The sequence below is a fragment of the Cyprinus carpio genome, chromosome A23 (assembly GCF_018340385.1).
Source record: "Cyprinus carpio isolate SPL01 chromosome A23, ASM1834038v1, whole genome shotgun sequence".
Lineage (NCBI taxonomy): Eukaryota > Metazoa > Chordata > Actinopteri > Cypriniformes > Cyprinidae > Cyprinus > Cyprinus carpio.
In genome coordinates this window covers 10,812,729-10,838,799 of record NC_056594.1, presented here as the reverse complement: position 1 = coordinate 10,838,799, position 26,071 = coordinate 10,812,729, and the positions used below count along the sequence as shown (strand labels likewise).

Sequence of the window (26,071 nt, the reverse complement as noted above, 5' to 3'; positions counted from 1 at the left end):
GTTTTTATAATTTTCATTTTAAATCGCTCGGTTTTACTGTAGTGCAGTTTAGGCCATTAGGTGGCAGCAAATTAAATATAAAGTCAATTTCAAACATTAAAGTTTGTACATTTATGCAGGTGTTCAGTGTTTGCTACAGCTCAAACGCTGTTGTTTTGTTGCTAAATTCATTGCAAAAACAGTTATAACCCAAATCAATTTACCTCTAAAGAGTCTGTAATATTTAAGGATTTTGGCATTATGTTTAGCATGCTCAATGAACACGTTTGCAGTGCAATTCAATGCAACTGAAGAAAATGCTTTTAAAAACTTTTTGCCCAGGACTAGAATTAATTGAAACACTTTTAGAGAGATGGGGGGAGAAAAGCCAAGAAACAATGCTCATCATTAACCCATGGTAACCTTCTTTAAAATATCCCTCGTAGGTCCACGCCTGCCCCATCCGCGCAACACGTTACTGTAAACGCTATTAGTAAACGCTCAGCTGAACTACGATTCCATACATGCGGTTCCTTCTCAGCTGTATGCTGGCTTCCAGATGAATCAGCCTGAACACTCACAGATTAATCTTTATGGACAAGTGTTGTGAGGCTCTATGACATGGATACACGTGCTGTGATGTTATTATTCCTGCTTACAGAGATCCGTTCATCGTGCTGTCATCGAGCTCTGCAGCCTTTTATGTAAGTAGCATTGACATAAATTACATTTTAGTCATGTTTTATTTATTTTAATTTTGCAATTTTATTGACTGCATGACGATTGTGTGCACAAATGTTTATGTTCGTGCATGAAACGTTACTAATATGAATTAATAATAATATTAATAACAAAGAAATTTCAAAATTGAGCATATTTTTTTCCTTACAGAATTAATAATGTAGTAATAAGTAAACAAGTATATCTCATATAGTGTTTACTATTGTATTATATAATGTAGTATATACAATTTAAATAAAAAAAAATAATTAAACAATTCAGTATTTGTTTCATTTAAATATACACGGTCAAAGTCACTATTAAAATGTAATTTATTATTGTTGTTATTATTATTATAATTACTACATTCATTGCAAATCTATTTCCAGTTATTTTGTTCTAAAAGACTTCAAAACAGTTGTTGATGTAAGAGGTGCATTGTGCACTTGAAATGGAAAGTAATTCTTTCATTCTTCTTTGTTCAGGCCAAATGTCTGCTCAGAACAAGAGAGAATCATCACAGCTGAGAAACAGCCATGTGTACAGGGTTTTACACGTATGGTGAAGGTTTGGAGGCAAGGATGCACAGGTCATGCTTGGTGTATGGACTATGAAAGAAGGTACATATTCATTTGACTTAAAGATCCAGTTAAAGTGCTGTCAGATTGAATAAGAAACAAAATTAAATATTTTGAAAGTTGGCACTGGATTTTACATGTAGTAAAGAGTCCCTCTGTCCTGATTCACTATCAATGATCATTTTCACCCTGACAGACGTTTCTCATTGGCACACCTTTCAGTTCCAGCCAACTTCTAGCCACTTTTGAGAATGGGCAGAGGGCTAGAGAAAGACAGCAGTTAGAAACTGATCCTTTTGTTGAGGGACGATGGTTATTAAGGGTCTCAGATGCTTTGTGAAACAAAAGGAAGCTCCTTAAGAGCCATCAACCCCCTTGGCAACAATGGAAGATCAGCAAATAGTCCTCATTAAACAGGCACTGGGCTTGCTAAATGTTGTCATTGCATTGAACAAATGCTGAACTAATTGGGGTTTAGAGCAATCTGTTTTAATGTTACACAGCTCTCTGAAATACTTAATTTTGACTGGCCAGTTGTGAAACTCCATGCTATTTGCATCAAATTTTACTGAACTAGTTTTATATTAATCATATTTGCATCACTTTGTAGGACTGCCTACTACATAGGCTACAGACAAGTCTACAAACAAGACTTTAAGACTACATACAGATGCTGTCCTGGATGGTCCCAGCTCAATGCAGAGGCAGGGTGCCTTTATCGTAAGTATGTGCACTGTCAGGTCTGTCCTATTTCTAATCAGACTTCCAAATGACATGAAAAACAAAAAATATAGGTCCTAAAATTTTTGTGATAAGGTGTGGACCTGTAGGGCTGAGGTTAATGATTCATGAACATCATTCACTGAAGGATTGTGTAGTGAATGGCTTCTTCTCTGGAGATTCCATGAGAGGGATTCCGGCTTTGTTGCTAATGTCAATCATCTACAGAAACTTTTAATCAGATGCTCATTTTGGGGACCAACAACATTTCAATAGACTCTTTATCTTGGTTCAGGATTGTTGTTCGGGCACAGTGGAACTGTATATTCTCTAAATATCAAATAGTAAATCATTATGTTCTGGATTCAGTCAGTGTTTGTGTTGAAATCTATGAGAATAATGCAAAAGATGATGTTTTGAATGGTTAGTCCACATTGCTAAGTCTCTTTTGTGTCTTTTACTACTGTCACTTTGCTTTATTTTGTGCAGTGATTTGCCCTTGATCACGGCATAGCATGTTTTTGCATTTTATAAATGACATGACAGCCATTTTGTGGCAGCCTAAACATGTTTTTATTCTTTGAGGCCATAAAAAGGCAGAGTGTAGCTTCTCATTAATGGCTTTGTAAGAATCTGGAAGGCTTAGTGACCTCTTCTTGCAGTGAGCTAGGACACAATGCACCTTTGTGATCATCAAAAGACAGTTGTGGATAGAGGACATTAACTGTAGCTTTCAGTGCAATGAGTTTGGTGAGTATCTCAGGGTAAATCTCAGGGATGAGCAGGCTGTCAAATCAACACATCATGAATTTGGGGCAGCTGTGGCCTAATGGTTAGAGATTTGGACTTGTAACCCAAAGGGTGCAGGTTTGAGTCTCGGTGCTGGCAGGAGTTGTAGGTGGGAGGGAGTGAATGAACAGCGCTCTCTTCCACCCTCAATACCCATGGCTAAAGTGCCCTTGAGCAAGGCACTGAACCCCCAGTTGCTCCCCGGGCGCTGGATATATAGCTGCCCACTGCTCCGGGTGTGTGTTCACGGTGTGTTCACTTCTCACTGCTGTGTATGTGCACTTGGATGGGTTAAATGCAGAGCACCAATTCCGAGTATGGGTTACCATAGTTGGCAAATGTCATGACTTTCACTTTTTTTTCTTTCACTTTCATTTGTGGATCTGTTTCTGTGAAACCAAAAAAACAAAAACAACGAAAAAAAATATATATTTATGTTCTTCCTCACCGAAAATTGATTTGCTTTTGTAAAATTGATTGATTCATCCATCCATCCATTCTTTAATTTTATTTATTTATTTACTATAACAAACTATCAAACTAAAAACTACATGGTGGGATGGAATTAAATTTTTTTTTCGATTTCTTCATCTGGTTCTCTCATTTACTGTAATTGATTTAGCAGCTGGATTGCCATAACAAACAGAATATTATAAGTGATTTGTCATTTTCACTGCTAAGTGAAATAAAACAAATCATGCATGTATAATTCGATCACGTTGTTGAACCAACTTTCAATATTTTTTATGAAGATGTATTATGTATTATGAAGAAGTTAAATTTCCCTGTAGTACGATTTGCTTGACTGTGTTCCATAACTGTCATGACAACACTTAAATGAAAGGCTGTTTTTCTTCCTTCCTATGTTACTGCAGAGAGAATCAGCATGTCTCGTGTAAAAAAATGCAAAAATTTTACCAAAAAGTTGTCCCTATATGTGGGTATTGCCCCAGTGACAAGTTTTGTAACCCCACAAATACTATTTTTACACATTTCTTTTTCTTTTTTTTTTTGACAATGCAGAGCAGATATGTGTAGGATGTTACAATTAATCTATTCATGGGACAGTAGATTGGACATATTACCATACTTTTTAGAATTTAAATTAAGTTTTTATTTAGACAGAAATAAAAAATATTATTCATCCAAAAAATATTGTTCATCTCACCTAGTTAGGACACAGTCCTAGTTAAATGAGTTCTAACAGTTTCAAAACAATTTACAGCAGCATGTGGGACTTAAAATATCTGAAGTTATTTTGAAACGTATTTAATATATTCACTGTAAGACACACAATTACATGTTACATTGATTGTAAAAGCTACCTTTTTAGCACTCTATAGTGTAGCAGAACTTTGTATTTCATTCACTACCCTGTTAAACTGCACTTTTCTGTGAGATTCAGTATGCTATGAATGCACCTCCAACCCCTGTATCAAAATATATGCTGTCCTCCCAAAGGGCTTCTCACTTTCATTATTTCTCAGTCAGATCATTCTGTTCTACTCATGTTGTTCCTCAGCACTTCCATTGCTTTTGTACAGAACAGCCTCCAGGTGCATCGGTAGAACATAACCACTCTAAGGTCATAGCAGGGCTGACGGGGCAGTTAAATCCCTTTCCTTACACTGTAGGATCAGTGTTCCCTTATGACACTTCTATGAAAGTGAGTGTGAGAATACAGTTCTGGAAGAGAGTCTGGCTTCCCTGTGAAGTGACTGTGATTTAGAGCAGATCTCTGGAGGCTTCGGGGGTCCTTCTGCACAGCTGCATTGTCTGTGCGGGTGGGAAATTCATGCAGGTTATATACCAAAGACCTTCTGGCTGCTGCAGAAAGTGCTAGAAAATAAGGCAGTGTAGCGCATGCCGTGTAATTTGTGTTTCAGACAAACTACAGGGGTGTTAGATGCTCTGAGGTGTAAAAATGTGATAAATACTCAAAGATCTGCTCACAAAAATTTTAGGGAATCAAAAAAAAAAAAAAAAAAATGCTGTTCTTTGCAATGTTTTATAAATGACAGATTTATAAACATATAATCATTTATATGTTTAATTAAAAAAAACTAGTTTGCTTGGCTTAGCTTTTTTTTCTGGCTAATCTGGTCTGCTATCGGTTTGTTATGTGTTTAAAAAGTTATGGCCCCCTTATAGCCTCATTGTAGTTATTGTTGGTAGTGTGTAATGTTGCTAACTACTTTCTGTCAAAAGGACAGCTTGGCTTCATAAACTTAAAATCATTCAATTGTAATAACAAAATAGCTTTCCATCACTGCAGTGCCTAGCAAATTGGCAAATTTAATCAGTTAGTTTCTAATTTTAGTCCTGTTTTTGGCTTTGGTGAAAAGCACCCTGCACTAATGTTTTTCTGTGACACCATCAAAAGTGGCCAATGGTAAAAGTTTGTGTTTGAAAGCAAGTATAGCTGGCAGACCCCACAGGATGAAAGCCAACAATGTGCAGACACATCCTGCCGGAAGAGCTTTATAATGCCCTCCAGATTTTTAAATTATAAAAATACTTGAACAATGATGAAATACTAGGACAGATCCATTAAAGCAAATTATTTTTGTATAAAGGCTTAATCTATTTGGAAAAGTTTTCCTTAATTTAATTACGTTCCACCAAAACTGTTGTTTCCTGTTGTTTTTTTTTCCCAAAGGAATGCTATGTGATATTTGCAAAGCTAAATTATGACTGAGAGGAAAGACTGAGATTTTCTAAAGTAATCATTCAGAGTTCTGAAAAAAATCCAAGAATAACAACAGGATGCATTCTGAATTTGTTTTTAGCAGAAATACCTGCAATTTTAACAGGGTCACTGAGAGTGTGATGTGAGATGATTGAGATGATTCTGAGTGCACAGTTGTGCAACATTAGTTGCCCTAAATGGTGATAATGGACAGTATGTTTATTGCTTTTTAAAATCATACCCTTGTATGTAATTGTAAGATATTTATTTTCCTTGTTTAATGCACGATTACTAGAAATAATTTTCTTCAAGACCATTGAAATTTAGAATTACTCTCTTCTGGCCTCCTCTGCCATCAGTCAGAGATTGTATTGGACACACAAACCTCAGCAGGTGGTCTGTCTTCCTCTCCAGATCTGCTGCCTTGTGAAGATTGCGTGTGATGCAGCCCAAGAGGCTACAGGACTCATAGTTATGGACGTGCTGTTACTAACCCCTTTTGTCTCGTGGGTCTGATGGAATGACTCTCATTCCTGTAGTCAAACGAAGTGTTCGATCGGCTGTCCCTTTATGACACTCACATCATTGAGCAAGCCTTGCATAAACCAACCAGAGATGTGACCCCAGAGCTCTCTAAGCCCTGATAGTGATCGCTGACTGTAAGAACAAATGTTTGGAGGATCAAATCTGAGGGTTTAGTCGCAGGACAGCTGTGGTATTCTTTCACACTCCTCAGGCATCGGTCACACCACGTGTATCAGACTGGAGGAAACGTTTTGGCAGAACGTCAGTGAGAATCATCAACAACAAGGCAAAAGAAAATCCTCAAATCCCAGTTCTTATGTATGCCAAGTGCTTAATGCTGATTTATGCTGCTTTTGTGTCCTGTGCTGTCCATTTGTCTTCAAGAACATCTTGGGAATTGATGTCTTCAATTGATGGTACAATAAAAGGCCTTTCTTTTACAGTTATGGCATTATCCATTTTGTCCTGATCTGATATTTTATCATTCCAGGAGAAGAACAGTTTTGGTGTGCAGTAATTCATCGTAATAGAAGGAAAACCTGTTCAGTTGTGTAATGTGATTTGTCAAGGATGTTTTCAGATATACATCAGAGAAAACAGTTTGACTTGACACACAGGTTCAGTTACATTAATCACTTAGTTTAAGCACCATTGTAGCAGTTACTGATTTCATCATAAATACAAAGTTCTATCATGAAACTGTAGATGGCGTAGGCTAATAGGTTATAACTCAGTCTGATATGATCACATCATTTTCATCATTAATCACATAATTATTACAAATCTAATAAAATCCAGTGTTTTGCAAAGGGGGTAAATGTCATTACATTGAGAGGCTGTGAATCTCATTTTCAATGGACATATTGGACATGACAGTTTTCTTACTGTAATATTTTCAGTGGCTAGGGCGAAACTGATCATTTTAACAGTGGAGTTTCTGAGGTTGTTTTAAGTTCAGGAATCTTGGACATTATACTGTAGCTAGCATTGTCATCAACTTGCTGTAAGTTGCATTCCTATACTGAAAGAGCCCTTTAGATATTCTGTATTTAAAAATGCCTCTGAGCATCCCGGGTGTGCAAACAACTTATGCAGCCCTGTATAAACTTTTCATTCACTGCACAAAAAGAACAGCTCTTCTGTACACTGCATGATGTATTACATTTTAATACAGATCCTTTGCCTCTTTTCTTCTTGTCAAGCCTCATTTGACTTTTTATGGCCATCCTTCACTGTGTCAGTGATGAGTGCTCTATCAGAAGCAATGCAAACATCCTGTAGGCTTCCTGTCATGACCACTTCAATAAGCCTTGTATGCCTCATTTATCACTTTCACTTAAATATCTTACAAAAATGTGGTTTTAAAACTTTACTTGATGAGTGCAAATGCCAGTGAGTTTTTTGTTTTATTTGTATTTTTTATCATTGAGGGGAGCTTAATTTCCTGAGACTCAATGAATCTCAGATGTGTGATTAAGCAAATTGCTTTTGGTGTTTTCTTGCTGTAGTTAGATCCTTTAAGTAAACCAGTGGAAAAGGCAACAGAAGCAGTATCAGTGGAAAATGGGCTAGTGTTTCCTTCAGCAAACAGGGCTGTGTTTGCAGCATGAAGGATCTGTGCCGCTGAGGTCAAAGGGCACATGAGAACAGAGGAGACTGGAGCATTGATGATTGTCTGTGGGCAGAACTTTGATGAATGGCCAAACAACAGCTCTTACATTTTACTAAACAGAATTTCATTTTAAACAGAACTGGGTTAATCTTGTCTTAAAGGGATAGTTTACCTAAAAATTAAAAGTCTGTATACTTTTTTCACAGAATGATATCAGGGGGTGTAAATTCAAGTCAGATTTATTTGTATAGCGCTTTTCACAATACACAGTGTATCAAAGCAGCTTTACAGAAAATCTTAATGTTTTTAATATCTAAATATCTTGATGCCTTAGTCGCATTAACTTATTAGAGCTGGGCGATAATATAGTTTACATTTTGCGACGATACAAGTAATCAAGCAGTTAATGTTTGCTTGTACAGTATGCATCACTTTACATGAGTGTATGTATGTATGTGGATGAAATTGGACATACTAAGTTTAAGTTTACTACATTAAGTTTCATGTATATTGTCATTTTCAAAATAAATGCTATTCGTGCTCTCTTCGTTCCCCCTGAATCATGTTTATTGTCATTAGGTGCAGTAGCAATGTTTTTTTGTCTGTAGTATCTACTGAAAATTCAGTGCCGAAATGTGTTTGATAAAGGAGGAAATACTTCAGCAGTTTGCCATATCGCTAAACCCCTGATAAAAGACAAATGCTGGTCATGCTCCCACATTCCTAGCTGAACGTTAGAAAATATCCTAGTTTTCCGTGGCTCTGCTGGCTACGGCACAAATACTTACAGATGACACAAGAGTATTCTAAAGGCATTAGTAGAGCCAGATGAGTCATTAAACCATGCTTTTCAAATACTTTTGACATTTTAAAACTTAAAAGATTCTGTTTCCTGTTCTTGAACTTAACCACTCATGCCACACACTTTGTTAAGTGGCTGTAATTTAATTCACAGACCCTCTGAGCTACAGTTTGTACTAGCAGTAGCAGGTGATGCATTTTAGCATGAAGTCTGTAGGGACTCATATATCTGGAAGCTTTTCATTAAAACCATGCAGGGCAGAGTGACAGTTTGAGTAATGCTGCAAAGCAGTATGGGCGATTCATTTTTTTTTTCCTCCTGCACCTGTGATAGATTCCTTCGAAGGGCACTTAAGCACCCTAAGGACAGAAATAACAAGTTCTTGTAAAATAGAAATTTATGCTTGATTGATTCATAATGATTGTTTTGGAAATGGATACATATGAATGTGATTAAATGGAAAGCGTTTTATGTAATTTCCTAGGGTTGGGAAAATGCAGAATCAGTTCCATTAAATAAAAATATACTGTAACAAATCAGTCTGTTAACTGTTTTCCTACATGCATTCCTCCTCCATTGTGGAAGGAATACTGTACTGTTTCAATGGTGCTGCAACACAGTTACTGAATCTACAGTGGTGTAATGTATTGTTTAATTTTTGATTGGTGATGGTTACTGAATCTACAGTGTGACAAATACAAGAAAAAACTCTTATGAGCCAATACTTTTTAGTTTTTGCCCGTGAATATCTAGCAATAGCGCGCAAAGAATTGCAGAATAGTTACTGAATATTAGGTGTGAAATATGCTAGAGATTACTATTTTGTGATTGTTATTTTTAGTGAATACCAGAATACTTGCAACACAGTTACTGAATCTACAGCGTATTTAACCCAAATTAAAAGTATTAATATGTCTACTAGAAAACAGGTAATTGTTAATGTTTTGTTTTGGTTTTTTTGGATTGTTAATTATTAAAATTATTTTTTTTTTAGTATTTATTAATTAATGTTTTAATATGTTATTAAAATGTTATTGGATTTTATTTTATTGGAATTTTTTTTTGGGGTGGGTTGTTGCTTTCGTAAAATGATTTTTTTTTAAATATTCATTCTTACTACTGTACTGCTACAAGAATAATTTTTTGAATGGTTTAGGTTATTGGTTGTATTAGTTTTTATTAGTTGTTGTTTTAGTAGTTGTATTCAGTGACCTTATTCAATATTTCTGAACTGTGTCTTTAAGTTCAGTATAGATTTAATTGTATGGTTAATGCTAAAGTAAATGTTAACTTCAATAATATTTATTCCTGGACTATATGACGCCTGCTATCAAGATGTCAAGACGTGCATGTTCAGTCTCATGCATTTGTATCTGGAAGACATCCAGCTTCCTTTAGAACCTGATGAAATGTATATGAGCTACAGTATGTATCCCTACCATGAACTGAAATCTGATTGGAGACGTGCAGAGGAAAAGCATTCATGAGCCTAAATAGTAGCTTTAGCTTTGTGTCAAATTTAAACTCTCATTAACTTACCCTTAATGTGAGAGGGATCATAGTGTTAGGACTCTCTGAAGTGAAATGAAAACGTCCCTTTTTTATCTCCGATAATAAAATCACACAAACATAATTATCAGCAGTAAATTGCAGCCAGTTATTACCAAGACTTAGTCACAGTTTTCCCTTCTGGGGATCCCAAAATATAAACCTTAATATCAAATAATAAGGCAAAGGTTTAGAAGCAATCAAGAGTGTATAAGGATCGTCTTTCTCCTGTCAGAGTCTATGCCATCTATCATTGTTATTTGTAAAGCATGTTCAGGTTTGTTCAGTAGGCTGTTGTTGTGTAATTCTGTATCAGGTTACTCGTAGATCTTTATTACATTTCCACAACCATATTTTATCATTAGCCTGTTTAGTGAAGCCAAAACCAGGGTTTGGTGTTGCATTACATGGTTAAGATCTCATTAAGTCTATTTGTCCATCCAGCCATCCACCTATCCATCCATTTGTGTGTGTGTGTGTGTGTGTATCTGTTCATCCATCCATTTTGGTTTTTGGCTTTTTATCTATCGATCCATTCATAATATTATGTATGATGTGTTCTGTATGCAATATTTATTTGATACGAATGAAAGAAAGAAAGTCACATTCGATTCTGGGGCTTTTGACTAGCTGTTATTTATATGTACATGAAAAAGAGACACTGTATTTCTTGAAATAATGGCAGGTAATTTTAGAATTATGTTTTCCAGGCCTGGAAAATACATTTTTCTTGGATGGAGTAAAACTTGCTGAATCGAGTCAGTTCAATGAATCAGTCGAACTGATTCACAAATTGTTCTGAATAACTTGAAATTTGAATAAAAGTCATGGAAATTATTTGGTCCAAAAGGCTGGGAATTGCAAAAAAAAAAAAAAAAAAAAATGAAAGCTTTGTTTTTTTCCCCGTTTTTTTTAAATGAAAGCCCCCCCCCCACCCACACACTAATTCATAATCTGTACTCCATCATTCATCTGTCTAGAATCACAAGGATCTGTTGTACCCACTGCATTCAGAAAAGAGCTCTAGAATGTTTAGGACTGGAAGGGATACAGTACGTGATTTCACCTCTGATTCATTTGCAGATTTACATATACATGGTTAACCAAAGCTAAAATGTCCCCATATGGTGTCTAGTTTCCTTCTGGACAGTACCATTAGCTCACAAGAGAGATTTACCTTTATTATTCTCAGCACACCTGTGTTGGCACGTACCCAGCGCAGGGACCTTTACTTTCTCCTCTTACTGTGGGACATGCTCTCTACTCACTTAGGCCATTTAGTTTTTTGGGAACATGATACCACATGCTTTTGAAGCTCTTTTCTGTCATGAGTTTTGCCTTTATTTATTTATTTTTGTAATGGCTAAATAGTTCTTCACTGCTTTTAAAGGGATAGTTTACCCAAAAATAAAAATGTTGTCAGTATTTATTCATCTTCATGTTGCCAGAAATGTGTCAATGTTGCCCTCTAGTGGGGGCAATATGTGCTATTTTTGGTGATAAGATATCTCAAAATGTACATTTCCACTCTCTGTTTGGTGTATAATATCTGCTAATGGTTTATGAAATAAAAAAAAAAAAATAATACATAAAAATAAAAAATAAGAAAAAATCTGAAACTTCATTAGATATCATTACAAATCAATTATAACAGAGTCATATATTAAGGCAAGAAATAAAAATGAAAGGTAACTTTTGTTCAGATTCCTAAAATTAAAATTAAATATCTAAAAATATTAAAAATAAACACATTTAAAATTGTTTTTAAATATTTAAAAATGCAACATTTAATTTAAGTATAGTGAAATTGTTACTAAACTTTACAGAAGGTTAATTTTTGTTTCAAATAAAATTCCATATGTGTTTCGAATATTATGAGAGTAAGAAAATGATTACAGATTTTTCAGTGTAACGAAATCGCTTTATAGAATGTATGACTCAATTCGACTGACCAAATGTAGAGATGTACATGGAATATTTCTATGTAGTTTATATTCTATAGAATAAACTACTATTGTACTTGTAACATAACTAGCATTTTTATTTAAAAAAATTTAACCGTTCAAGTATGGAAGGTGTATTCTTTATTGTTTTTAATTGCACAAATCTGAGGTGACCTGTAATTAAAATAAAACCTAATTAAAATAAAGAAATCACAATATAAAGTAATACAAAATAATAAAAATAGAATGAATAAAAATAGAAAATATAAAAAATAGCACGTTTTCTTGCATTGTTCATTTTTGTATTATGATTTTATGATTTATTTATTTATTTATTTATTCATTCATTTATTTAATTTGAATAGGTTTTATTTTTTTATTTTTATTTTTTTTGTTAAAAAAGTGTTACTGCTTTGATGCTGGGATTTCGTGGAAATAAAATGAGATATATTCCAGAAAATGCTGAATGTTTATTCTTGAAGCAGGTGCAATCTCTCCATTTGATGAATGTGGAATTATTAAGTAAAAAAACATCCCTTGGTGCTGTTGCAGGTGCAGACAGTAATTGAACATCAGGGCGGACTCTGAATTTAAGTCCAAATGAAGAAGCAAACATCCTGCTTAGGTCAGCGTGTCAGGACCCACAAGATTTATTTTTGCAGTTTGCATAGTGTTGTTGATATGATACTGAGCCCTTTGTTCTCCCTTCCCAGTAGACTGACAAAAACCTCCCATGTGTTCATAGTTACCCGATGTGTGCTCTCCTTCACCCACATGAGAATTTGGGTTAGAAGTTGTTGCAGCCTTCCTTGTCAGGAAAGATACTGAACTGTATTATGTTCTTAAAACAAAGACTTACTGAACATGTATGACCCTCTAGTCCTTCTGCAGCCTGACTTCCAAGTTCCTCTGCGATGGATGTGGCTTTACATCCATTCTGTTTATTTAGATCTAAACTGCTTGATTTCTTTTTCCCCTGCAGTGCTCTTGGAGTTCAAATGTACAACTTGGATGAGAGAATTATTAGGGCAATAAGCCCAAACAAAACAAGGTCTAAATATATAGCCATATTTTGAGAGCTCGCTTACATCTTTACTCTGCAATCAAGCAGAAACTGTACATCTTGGTTCCTTCCCACAAACTCAAACCTCCATAGTGAAAGCTTGATTAAAGTGAGATGTCATGATACAACACTATAAGGCATATTTTTTTGTTGGCTATTTTACAATACATGACCCAGTAGGGAAATTCTAGATTAAATTTTCGTAACAGGATATTATAATCTCAATTGCATAAAATATGATGCAATAATTTTTTCAAGTCTCTGCTGCATAAATCGGTATTGGGATAGGTGACAGAAGACCTGTCTAGACAGTTTTGACATGTTCACTGCTTTATCTAATGGTTTGCATCAGAACATGGTAACTCAGGACGTGACTAGCACTGTGTTTTTGTTGGAATGGTTATCTATTCTGAAGATGGAACAGAATCAGTGTTCAGCAGAGACAAACTGGCAAGGCTTTGATCCCTTGGGCTCACTTGTGAATGGGGTTTGAGCCTCAAAACACACCCAAGTCTTGAGCATTTAATCCCAAATTTAATGGGATTTGTCAAGTCAGAGCAGGAAAATAACTTGAGCCAGGAGTTTTCCCTTGAGAAGTTTTCTATCAACAAAAAAATAGTCTTTTTTTAAATCTATTACCAGTGGTTCAGTATTGGTTTCAGTATTTTCAGTATTTTATTTTGGACATAAAATGGCAACCCAACACTGTACCAAAATTGCTTGTCATACAAATGCACAGATGCCATTAGAATAATTGTTAAAAATGTCAGGAAAAATCTTCGTTATGGCTTTTTGGTGCATAGCTATATGCAGTTTAGCGGAAAGTTACATTTAAAGGTAATGCATTGTAATATTGTGTTACTCCCTAAAAAGTAACTAATTGCATTACTTAGTTACTTTTCATGGAAAGCAATGCATCGTTACTTTTGCGTTACTTTTTCTCATCTGAGCTTGGGTTGCTTGTTTGTTTGTTTTAATATAAAAAGTTCTATTTTTGGCAAATGTAAAAGTCCTTTCACATCAAAAGTGAAATGAATAAGCGTCAGGCTGAAGGAAATGTAAATTCACGTCTGTACAGTAGAAGGCACAGTTTAAACAAACCTTTTAGCTGTGCTGCCATTCTGGATTGCATGCATGAGAAGAAAGTTCAACACTCTTCAGCAATGAAAAAAGTTTTTTATTCATTTTGAGGAATATTGAATCTGTTTTTGTGCAAGTGAGATGAATAAATGCATGTTCACATTTAGTCTAGAACTACAGTAAGCATTATATTTACACAGCGCACACAACGACTCTGAACGTACTCCCGATTTCTCTCAACACGCGGACAGGAGAGCTGTCAGTCAATAAATGGGAAAACAAAGTAACTGGTGTTACTTATTTGAAAAAGTAACTCAAATATTTTCTTGTAAATTAAAAAGTAATGCATTACTTTACTAGTTACTTGGGAAAAGTAATCTGATTACTTATCTTGCGTTACTTGTAATGTGTTACCCCCAACACTGGCTATATGGTTTGTAAATTGGGTACATTGATTAAAAACTTACTTTGGAACATGAAAGTGGATAGTAGTAGTTTGCGTTACTTGTAATGTGTTACCCGTTTTAGCCCTCATTGACATATTTTAAAACATCTTCTTTTTTTTTCCACAGAAGAAAGTAATTTAAACAGGTTGGAACAGTGAGTAAATGATAAGTAAATGATGAGCTAATTTTTATTTTTTTGGTGAACTGTCCATTTAATATTACATTATACTGTACTGTAGGTTCTTCAGTATCTGTATCAAGGTTTTTTTAAAGCACTTGTGCTTTAGATGATGGTTTTCTAGAGAGCTTAAAATTCTTTGAGGAACTTTAGAAGAGTCATCCAGTTGAGAAAGCTTTTTTAAATTTGAATTGAAACCTTAATATTTCAGTGTGGTGAATTCAAATGATATAATACCATAATATGTGCAATAGATACACATGCTAGTGATAACAATTGCCAGTTAGACATTGATTCTTATGTCCAGATTAAGTGCTTTTCATATGGAATTATTCCCCTTTTTGGTCTCGAATGGTTCAATGCCTCTGGTCAGATTGCAGCTGCACATAAAAAAGAGAGATGCATAGTTATATAAAATAAATCAAACATATTTTCCAAATTGTGAAATTAGAGGAAATGGCTTTTTGTGTTTTTGGAATGTTTGAAAGTTTTTTTTTTTTTTTTTTTTTATTGTTTTTGTTTTTGTGTTTATATAGTAAACCAGAAAGTCTTTTTGTGGCCGATCCTGCAACTAAATTGTGTCCAGCTTTCTCTGGAGTAAGAATGCTTACTTTGTTCATACTGTAAAATTTTATGGCCTTTCATTCTCAAAAGCACTAGGGGGAAAAAAAGAAATGGCATAGTATCTTTTCCGCACCAGCTTTCCAGGTTTGCTTATTGGAAAGGCTGCATTCCCACAGCACCACAACCACTTTACATTTTCCACCTCTTGATCTCTATTTTATACACATGAACCAGTGTGAGAGAGTTTGCTCTAACACTAACCAAATACTCAGAGAGAATGGAAAGACCTGTCATATGTACTGTATGTCATATTTGGTTTAATTTGCATTTTTATTTATAAAAGAATGGAAATGTCACACCAATCAGGTGTCTGTCAGATACGCCCAAGAATTCCTAATAAGCACGCAAGAGTTCAGACAGACACTCCCTGCTCCATAAGATCTGCTTTAAAGTGTTTAGGTGTGGTCTGTGGACTCTGGCTAGTGTCCTAAACCTGAAGTGTCTCTCATTAGATAGGACAGACTTGGCTTTGTAATGACACTCATTGAACTACGAGGAGATCAAAAGATGTGTTGACTGCTGACACTTCACTTGAGGGGCCAAAGAAAACTTCCTCTTTAAGTACTGGGTAAGGCATGTAGCCATTGGGAGTACTCATTAATTTATCTGTCTTTGTCCAGACCTTCATGCCATGCAACCTCTATTTAGGCCAGTAACTGAAAACATGGTTTCAGGGTAAATTGTTTCGTTTAAACTGAATCTGTTAGTGGTGTTTGTCATAATTCTTGCATACACATTCTTCTTCCAGACAAACTTTTAGTGAGTTACTCCTTCAACACCATTTCATAACATATGTATATTAATGAGACTTCAAATCATGTGGCTTATTGAGAAGGGATGTCTTTTTTAATTTACCTGACTTACAATGTTTGCAGAATATCATAGAGACTTGGGCGTGGGCTTAGCAACTGCCTAAAACACCTTAGCAACCATCTAGCAACACCTAAGTTACTATCCACAAAGCCCTAGCAACAACAAACACCCTAGTAACCACAAATGGGCATCTCTGGAATGGTAGTCAGGCACACTAACGAGGACGGTATAAGACTGTAGCCTCTATTAAACTAGAATCCACACAGAACATCCTAGCAACAACGTAACAATGCCGTGGTAACCACACAGCAAAGTTCCCCAAGCATATCTGGGAAAAATCTTGGGAGTGGGTTCTTTTGGCAGTGTACCGATGTAAATATCGTGGCAGGTTTGCGCCAGTGTAATGTTTTAAAAATAAACTATTTCGTTCTTCATATGCTGAAAGGTCTCACAAAAAATGAATGTGACTGACACATGAATCATTGCATTATGATATATTGTTTTGCATCCACACCCTTCATTTAAGTGAAATGAATGAAACTTCATAGAGAAATTGTTTTGAATTGTGGATCACATTTTCCTCCACAGTAGTTATTTTCTTCCCACAAAGTGTGCTGGATAAAGAAAGGTTATCAAAACTGTTTTCATAAAGACATTCCACAGTGAATGCATTCTTCGGAGACTAGAGTTAATTTGTCTGAATGGTTTATTGTATGTGTATACAGTACTGCAGATGTTCGTTCACATCTGCAAGGGTGATGGATCAGTCCAAAGCTACCATCGGCCACTGCTTACAATAATATAAACCTTGAGCCATCTGTAAGTCCATCAATAAGACTTGCTTTTGAGATAAAGAGGGAGGTTTGGACGATATTATAAATCAAGATAGCAGTTTGCATTAGCTTTTGGCTAAAACTGTAGGTATTTTCTTCTGCTCATTAATCAAAGGAAATATTAGTGAGCTCAACTGGCAGTGGACTATACAGACAACTATATTAGATACATGGAGAAGCATGACTCTGTTTATCTGTTTCAGAACTGCTTCAGTCCATTTCAAGAAGCCACTTTATCACTCAGCAACCGATATACTTAGCAAACCACATTTTTCCATCTCAAGCTAATGGCTGCAGGGCATCTCCTAAGAAGTTGATCTCAAAGAACTTCTTAAATGCAGCTCATAAAGATGAGCTGAAAATCCCGCAACCTGAGATGGGTTTTATTGCATTTGTGAGGTTTGCTGTGAGATCAGTCCCGCTGGCGAGAGGACGCCATCATAAATGTAAGGAACATTTCTTCTTCTGTAATCTCCCCAGAGGTCACAGATCCATGGAAAAGACAGAAGAGATTCTGGGATACTTTCAACACTCAGGTTTGCATTGTGAGCACTGGATTTAACCAAATTACTGACTAAAGTGATGCCAATGAAAGCCAGTGTCTGAAATTTTCCTTTGGTGTCCATTTCCACCTGTTTCAGGCCAAAGATCCCTTGGCAGATGGAAATACTGAGCAAAGACTTTTTCATAATATTCATTAGTAATTATCGTAATATGTTTGTGTGTGTGTATGTGTGTGTGAATTCATTTACTATTTTTTTTTTGTCCAATTACTTTGCGACGCTAGGACAAGCAGTTTGGAGAAAATGGATGTTTTGTTTTGTTTCTCATCAAAATTAGTTTAAAATCAAACAATAATTAACAAACCCTCCTTGTTGAAGCCTCCATTTTGCAAGAGGCTTTGATTTTAAACTATAGGGCAGGACTTGCAGTATCTGTAAGAACTATAGCTGTGTATTTTCTGTGGATCACTGACAAGTTACCTGGCACATCACTAAAGCTAAATGGCAACGCTCTAAATATTTAGCTGAGCTGAAACTGGCAGTCTGCTTGACATTCAATCCAAATACAGCAGCTATGATGGATTATGTAAAAACAGCTCTCTCTTAATTCCCTTAACTACTTACCTTTAACATCTGAGACATCACATAATTTATAGTCAATCACTGGAGGGATAATTGGAAGGGCTTCAGGGCTGCAATATGTATGGTCTATTTAACTTAATTCATGACTTAATACAGATAATTAAAAATTCAATGTCCTTTAAATGGAAATCCTGTTTAAAAATTTCATGTTGAATATCGCCAAGTGTATTTGCCTATTTAATTCTTCCCAGTCCAGACATCTGTGCCAGGCAGATGGCAAGAAAACTGATATCTCATACTGTAGTTTATTGTGGCAAAATGGATTTCTGAACCCACTATAGAGTTACGCGGCACTCCTTTAAAACCGATTAAGAAAAGTTCTGTTCTTCAGGTGAATATTTAACCAGAATCAATCGCAACTGCTGTGACCCTTCAATTACTTCTGCAGATTTCAGGCAGTGTGCTGTATCTGCTCTGTGAGTTTATACTGGACCATGTTTGTCTTGTACTCTCTCAAGACACATGTGAACACTGAGATCAGATCTGTGTAGAAGTGATTGTTTTTGTACTGTCAGTCTCCACAAAGGAATCTCTATCCTTGTGAAGCTGACTGTAATTTAATGGGACTGAGTTTATGCTCAGTTTAGTTTGATGTATTTTTTTAGGATCAATGATTTTGGTTCCAGCAAAACCAAATAAAAAAACGAGCAGGTGCTTTTCATTTGTCGGTCATATGCAAGACTGAAGCAAGCCGATTGTTTACAATCACCATAAAATCATTGAATAATGGATTTTTCAAATGTTTTCCTGGTCTTGCTGGAATTATACGCAAATTCAATAGCAATGTCCCATGTGTTATATTAGTTTTATTTGTGGGCAATTTTTCTTTTTCTTTTTTCTTTTTTAATTGTCTTATTTACCCCAACAGCCTCATCAGTAAAGCTTCTGACACCAAATCAGAAATGTGTCACTTTTAACTCATATTACACTGGAAATCATTTAGAAATATACTGTGGGTGTAAAGCAGCACATATATTCTGCCGCAAAAGTCATCCGCAAAATAAAGTGATTTTTAATTCTAATTGACAGCCCTAGTTTTATATTTCAGCTACTTTAAGTCAAAACCCACTGGATCCTACTTACAGTTTTTCTCAGTCACTTTGATGCATTTCTCAAATCAGAAATGAAATTCTCAAAACAACTTGTACAACCTCCACATCATCTAGTCATTTGTACACATCATAAAACCAGTTTCTTATTCTTCTGAACAAGTTGTGATTGCTTTTGTACATTCATGCAATTGATTATGCACATATATCTGAGGTTTTCTACATTATCAGTTGCTAATGTCATGTTGCTCAAAATGTATTATATAGTTTTCTGTCCAGTAGTCTTACCCCTCAAAACATCTAGTCTTTAGTTCATTGTATAAGTCATTAAATGCAAAATTGTTCATCTAGTTATCATAAACTGCCAAGAATTTGGCATGAATTGTGCAAGTGAATCTTGACTAATGAAGAGAATGTAGATCAACCAATAATAAACCATTTCTCTGAAATAGCTCAAAGATTCATCTCATGAATCTTTAGTTGAAAAGCATATACAGTACAGACAGAGGACAACACAAGAGTTACAAATTCTGACAGTGGACTTATTTTTTATTTTCATCTTTATGCCCATATTACTTTTTTCTTTTCTATATCACAATGACATTGTAAAGGGTTTTTTTTTTGTTTGCTTTGTTTTTTTTGTTTTTTTTTTCAGACCACTAGTAAAAGTATAACTAGGAATTCTATCCATCTCTTTCAATCAATATCCCACATACAGTAATGTGTAAATTTGTACTTTTGGAATGGATATATAGTATGGCATACATAAGCATATGGCATACTGTTCAACACAGTAACTGTCATCCTAAATGTTGCCATAGTTTATATCAGAACGTCCCTCCAGAGTACACTGTTATATTGACAACATGACTAAGCAATTTGACTGTCTTATCCATACACAATGACACAAGGACTTGTCATTCTGATGGCACTGACATGTTCATTGACACAGATATTTTATTTTTGAGAGATGAACTAAGGATTTTGAGCAAGAGACTGGCTTTTGCAGGTAATCCATTGTGTTTTGCTATTTGTACGAGTTGTTTTGAGAAATGCACTTACTGTTTTGCAAATGTCAAGGATGATTCGAGAAATGTACCATACAAAGTGACTGAGAAAAACTGTAAGTAGGTTTAATGCATATCATTTGTTGGAAATCACTGTTTGTTGTGACACATGAAAGTTTTTCTCTGAATAAATAGCAGCAGAATAAGTAATGTTATTTTTTACTGTTGTATTGTGTGCATCTGTGAATTTTATTCTGTAATTTAGGGAAGCCTCAGTGTGTCCTTATTAATGCAGTTTAATCAAATGGTTTAGGATGAGTCTTTACCCACACCTGGCAGCAGTTTAGACAGGTTCACTGACACAAAGGCATTGGCAACAGAGAATAAGACGTGCAGTGACATTCCTTTAATCTGACTCTCAAAACTCATGTCTAGCTGCACCTTTTAAACCCCCCTAAACCTTCATATTCTCTAGAAAAACTGATACAATGTTTGTTGCATGCATTCCCTCTTATTTTTAACTACATATTTCCTTGTCCTTGTCACCAATGTATATGCTTTCCAACTGAAGATTCATGAGATGGACCTTTGAGCTATTTCAGAGAAATGGTTTATCATTGGTTGATCTACATTCTCTTCATTAGTCAAGATTCACTTGCACAATTCATGCCAAATTTACAAAAAGTCTAATAATAATGTGAAAAAAAAGGTGCTTGGCAGTTTATGACAACTAGGTGAACCATTTTGCATTTAATGACTTATACGATGAACTAAAGACTAGATGTTTTGAGGGGTAAGACTATTGCACAGAAAACTATATAATACATTTTGAGCAACATGACATTAGCAACTGATAATGTAGGAAACTGCAGATAAAGTACATTAACAATTATTTAGTAATGCAATACACCCAACACTATTCCCAGTTGCCATAATTAATTTTATTACAGCCATAATTAAAAGAAAAACTCAATGTAGTAAAAGCAAAAGTGACCAGATTATCAGCACACTTTTGAAAACTTCCACTGTTCACTGCTTTCTTCTGAGTGAACATTTCATACAACATTTGGTAAACTTTTAAGCATCAATATCTAAGAGAGGATGGAGGAGGAGCAGAGACAGAAAGGAGGGTGGGACTGTGGAGGCCTGCCCTGGACACAAGCGATGGATACATAATAGGAGAGTCAGAGCCACTAGAAACTCCATATCTGTCAATGCCGACAGAGAGAGAGAGGGAGAGAGAATGAAATTACTTGATTCTGATGCCAGGACACACAGCTTATTTAAATAGCTAGTCAAGCCCACAGCAGCAGTTGTTCTCTCCTGTTGCATAATGGACATGCTGAGAGTGTGTTTATCCTGTTTTGTTTGCATGATCTTATTTCTTTCTGTTTGAGTGAGGTCTATAACACGTTCTGCTTGGACAATGCTGTCCGATTGGCTGAGGATAGTGCTCATATTTAGTTTCTGGACTCAGCTGGTCCCATGTTTGGGTGCTGGGAATACACGTTACCGCTACTATCACAGGAACTGCTACACCTGCTTCGGTGGATATCAGGGATACAACACAGGACACCTGGGGGCAGGTGAGTGTTACTGGATTCACAGTGAAACGATTCAGTTGATTCAGAGAACTGATTCCGCCTGGTGAAGGGAATAACCTTTACTGTTACTTAGCATTAGATTTTCAGGTTTTTGGTATTTTATTTTGTGGTTTTGATTTTGTCTTTACTTCTGAGAGATGGAATTTGGTGGAACGCATGAAACTCAGTCATGCTGTATGATTTGGTAACATCTTGGCTGTGACTAAAGGAGCTTCTTTCAGCACTCATAATTCACTGTGAAGGACTGGAGACGATAATGCCTTCACTGAACAGATGTCAGATGTGTAACAAAACAAATAATAAGCTGATACATTGGTGTTTGCCAAATATTATTAGAAAGGCTAATGTTTTGTTTTCAGTTTTAGGAACCTGCAACTAATTAAAAAAAAAAAACTTAGTCTTTCCAAGTAATATTTCACTTGCACTTCAGTGACAGACTTAAGCTGTGTTGAATAGTAATTTCTTGAGTTGGATTTATGGATTTGTTCTAAATTGAGGGTTTGGCAGTGTAAGGGAGAATAACCAATCAATGGAACACCTTGAGTTTGCTTTAACAGAGTTAACTGTCTTTAGCTTCCAGCATTTGTCATCCTAGAATTCATTACAGTGATAAGAAGGAAAATCGTGTTTTTTACCATGCCTGTTATTCATTTGGTAAAAATAAGGTCGGTTTTGCATACAGTATAACAAATGATTTCTATAGTCTTTGGGATTAGTGAGTCTCATAAGACTCTTAGGGTTACATCTTCTGCACCACCTACAATATAAAAAATAATTTTGAGACTTTGCCATTTCAACTCTTTTTTTTTTTGTAGACATTATTTATTTATTTTCTTCATAAATGCTTCAGTCAACAAGAAAATGTAAGTTTATTGGCCCTCAAAATTAGGATAACAAAAAGTTTTTAAGGAAGCAGGGTAACAAAGTTTTTTAAGTTGACTCAACAAATTGTTTTTTTACAATCAGTGAGCAGTCCAACACTCCAACTTTTCTCACAGTGTCATATAAGGATAAGGATAAGGATAAACTTTATTTGTCCCAGAAGGGAAATTTGTCTTGGGCAAAGTGCTACAGTGTTGTTCTGAACAGACAATATTAATTATTTTAAAGATAAATTGGTAGCTTTGTTAAAATCACTTATATATAAAATACATATAGTGCAAAACACAAGGTTCTAATATGTTATATGAGCATTATTTTTGGTAGAATTCAGCATTTTTATCGAGGCAGGTTGATTTCTGTTAACTGTGGGCAAAACATTTAAAGAAATTAAAGAATAACCAAGGTTGCGTTCGTTTACAACAGTAAAATTAGTAATATTTTGAAATATCATTTTAAATAACTGTTTTTAATTTAATATTTAGAGATACATTTACTTCTGGAATTTTCAGCATCATTACTCCAGTCTTCAGTGTCACACGATCCTTCAGAAATCATTCTAATATGCTGATTTGCTGCTCAGTATTGCTGGTATTGCTGGTAAATTTTTTGGTCGAAACCTGTAATATTTTTTTCCATGATTCTCTGATTCTTTCTTTACATAGAAAGTTCAAAAGAACAGCATTTATTTGAAATAGAAATAGTTTGTAACATTACGAATGTCTTTTTAATGCACCCTTATTAAAAGTATTAATTTATTTAAAAAAAAAAAAAACACACACACTTACTGACCCCAAAACTTTCCTACTGGAGTGTGTTTTGCAAATTCTTGCAGAATTAGTGGTCTCTTTCCTTTCCTTTCCTTAATGACGGAGAGCTGGTCTTAAAAGAACGTGCTCCAGGGTAATGCTCTCTTACACGGAATGCAAGATTAAAGAGAAAAGTGTTTTGGATAAAGGGGAGGCTGCTTGGCATAATCAGTCTGCAGTCAGAGATGTCCATTATTTTTCATGCCTAAAAATTCCTCTGATCCTCTTTATTTATGAATATTGGAATAAAATTTTGTGTCCTGATTTGCTATTTGTTGGTTTGAGTGTTTTTCTCTTTAATTGTGGAATGTGGACTTAGATTCTGGCATCACAGAACTACACATTTTTAAGCTGCACTTACCATGGAAAACTGAATGGGATAGTCTTCACAAAAGGCTGTGATATTTGTAATATAGGTAGTAATGCAAGATTAAAGCGTGGCTCACATCTGTGATATCAAGCCAGATCTTTGCTAAACTTCAAAGCAAAGTTTGGTGATCTGAACTCAATGTTTCAGAGGTTATCATGATAAGAAGCAGTTGTTTTTCTAACCTGTAGACCTGAGGAGTTCAAGCTCACATATGTCGTTGATTTTACCTTCTGATTCAATTGCAGTATTCCTGCTGCACCTCACATAACTACAGAACTTTGAGGGCCAAACAACATAACATTTGTTATTTTGGTTGAAATGTGGGTTTCCGTATTACCCTGTGCGCAGTGGGATCCAGAAGTCTGAGACCACATTGAAGTTCTGAGATTTTATCCTGGAAATAAACATAAGGTTTGACATGAACTGAAAAAAAAAATGTCAGGTTTTGCACTTTTTCTGGGTCACTAAGCAAATTTGTGGCATTGATCATGTCAGCGACTGTACATTCGGTCAGATGTTCTTGTTTCCATTGAAGCTCAAGATTTGGATCTTAAATCATTCTGGAGAACATGATCATCAGGTTTAACACAGACTTGAGGAGTTCAGTAAAAAGTAAACTTAAATGAAGATAGAGTTGAACAGAGTTATATTAAAGAGGTAGTTCACCGCTGATGGGAATTTAATACAATTTGGCTGTCTATGCAGTAGAAAAGTGATTGTTGTTTTAAATTTGGTGCTGCATGACTAGAAAGAACAGAGAAAAAGGGCTGTGGTAAAAAACAAACAAACTTCAACACCCATCATGCATCACGCTCGATCAGACTATCTGTGAGCAAAGATGCTAACGGTTGTGAAATGTTTTTGCTGACAAATTTAAATATAAGCACAGACAGGAGAAAGTATTTTAACTTTAAAAAAGTACACTGTATAATTTTTTTATGTTTATTGTAATATGTTTTACAATATAAAAATTATTTCAGTTTTTATACTTCAGATTTTCATGTTTAATTCAATGTGTTACTTTATAATTATTTGTGAAATAGACGTAAATTTCTGAGTGAAAATTGTTTCATCACCGTTTTTTTCTTCAGTGCACATCCTTAATAATTATTTATATTTATATTCATGGTGCTGTTTTGTCCTCTGTTTATATTATATCAAGCATGTGTCCCTTGTGTCAGATAATTACTTGTTTATTCTAAATCAAATATGGATTTCATCTAGTTCTTGGCTGCATGCTATTACATTCCATTTGCAGTGTTGTTTGTCTGGAAAAAAAAAAAAAAAAAAAAAACGAAATTATCCTTCATTAGTAACAGTTATTAAAAATAAACTACATATTGAAATATTGAAAATCAGCCTATAACTGTCATCCAAATCTAAACCAGATTTGTTGTTATTTTTCCTTGTGGTTTAAATAACTAAGAGATAATATACAGCCAGCCGGTCTGCTCACCCTGAAGGGGTTTATTTTGGGATAATGAGCAGCTGACTGGATATTATCCCACTTATTTCATGGCTTCAAACCAAATAAATAAATACGTGGACATAAAATACTGATTTGAGATTTAAATTTATAGATTAGCTTTTGCTAAAAACAACAGTCCATTACAAAGAAGAAAACAATCCACCTAGCAACAAGACACAACTTTACAATATTGATTTACTATTATAATTATTATAAATCTGCAATCTAAGATACTTTTTCTGCGGGCTAACATATTTAGCTACAATATAACACACCTTTCTCTATTTTCTTTCTCTAAATGCCTGGTTTAAAGTTTTAAGGTTCAGTCTTAATCAGTAAAACCACTGCAGTTAAGTGGACCATCACTTCTATCTCCCTGGCTAGTGATATGGTTGCTTGAAATGATCATTTAAGGCATGAATTATAAAAGCTAACCAAGTTTTTATACACATATAATGATCTGAAGATAAACGGTACATGCTTAAATGAACTTAAACCACCTTCACACATTAATTCTTTACAGGAGAGTATTTTATAACAGTATAGGAATACTTGTGGAGTTCAAACTGGACTATGTATAAATGAGTCTGATTTGTTTAAATGTATCTCCAAACTATAAGCAGTTAGGGGACACCTCATTATAGTTTGCAAAAATGCATACTTTGAATTCGCCTTTGCTTGGAATATTCTAATTTTAATTGATTATTTTTTTTTATATATATATATTTTTTTACCATGCATCCAACAGCTAAAATTCTCTCTGGCTTTAGAGTAAATATATTTTAATGTATTGGTATC

The 26,071-nt window shown here is 35.0% G+C and overlaps 1 protein-coding gene across 1 annotated transcript in view; it reads left to right on the top strand.

The window, feature by feature from the left end:
* The first annotated feature begins 99 nt into the window (after nt 1-99).
* Nucleotides 100-26,071, top strand: part of LOC109090476 (multiple epidermal growth factor-like domains protein 6) — a 54,365-nt gene continuing 28,393 nt past the window's right edge. The window contains 3 exon segments of the mRNA XM_042713061.1: nt 100-683; nt 1,185-1,319; nt 1,888-1,997. Coding sequence (XP_042568995.1) covers nt 601-683; nt 1,185-1,319; nt 1,888-1,997 — 328 coding nt within the window. The 5' untranslated portion in view covers nt 100-600.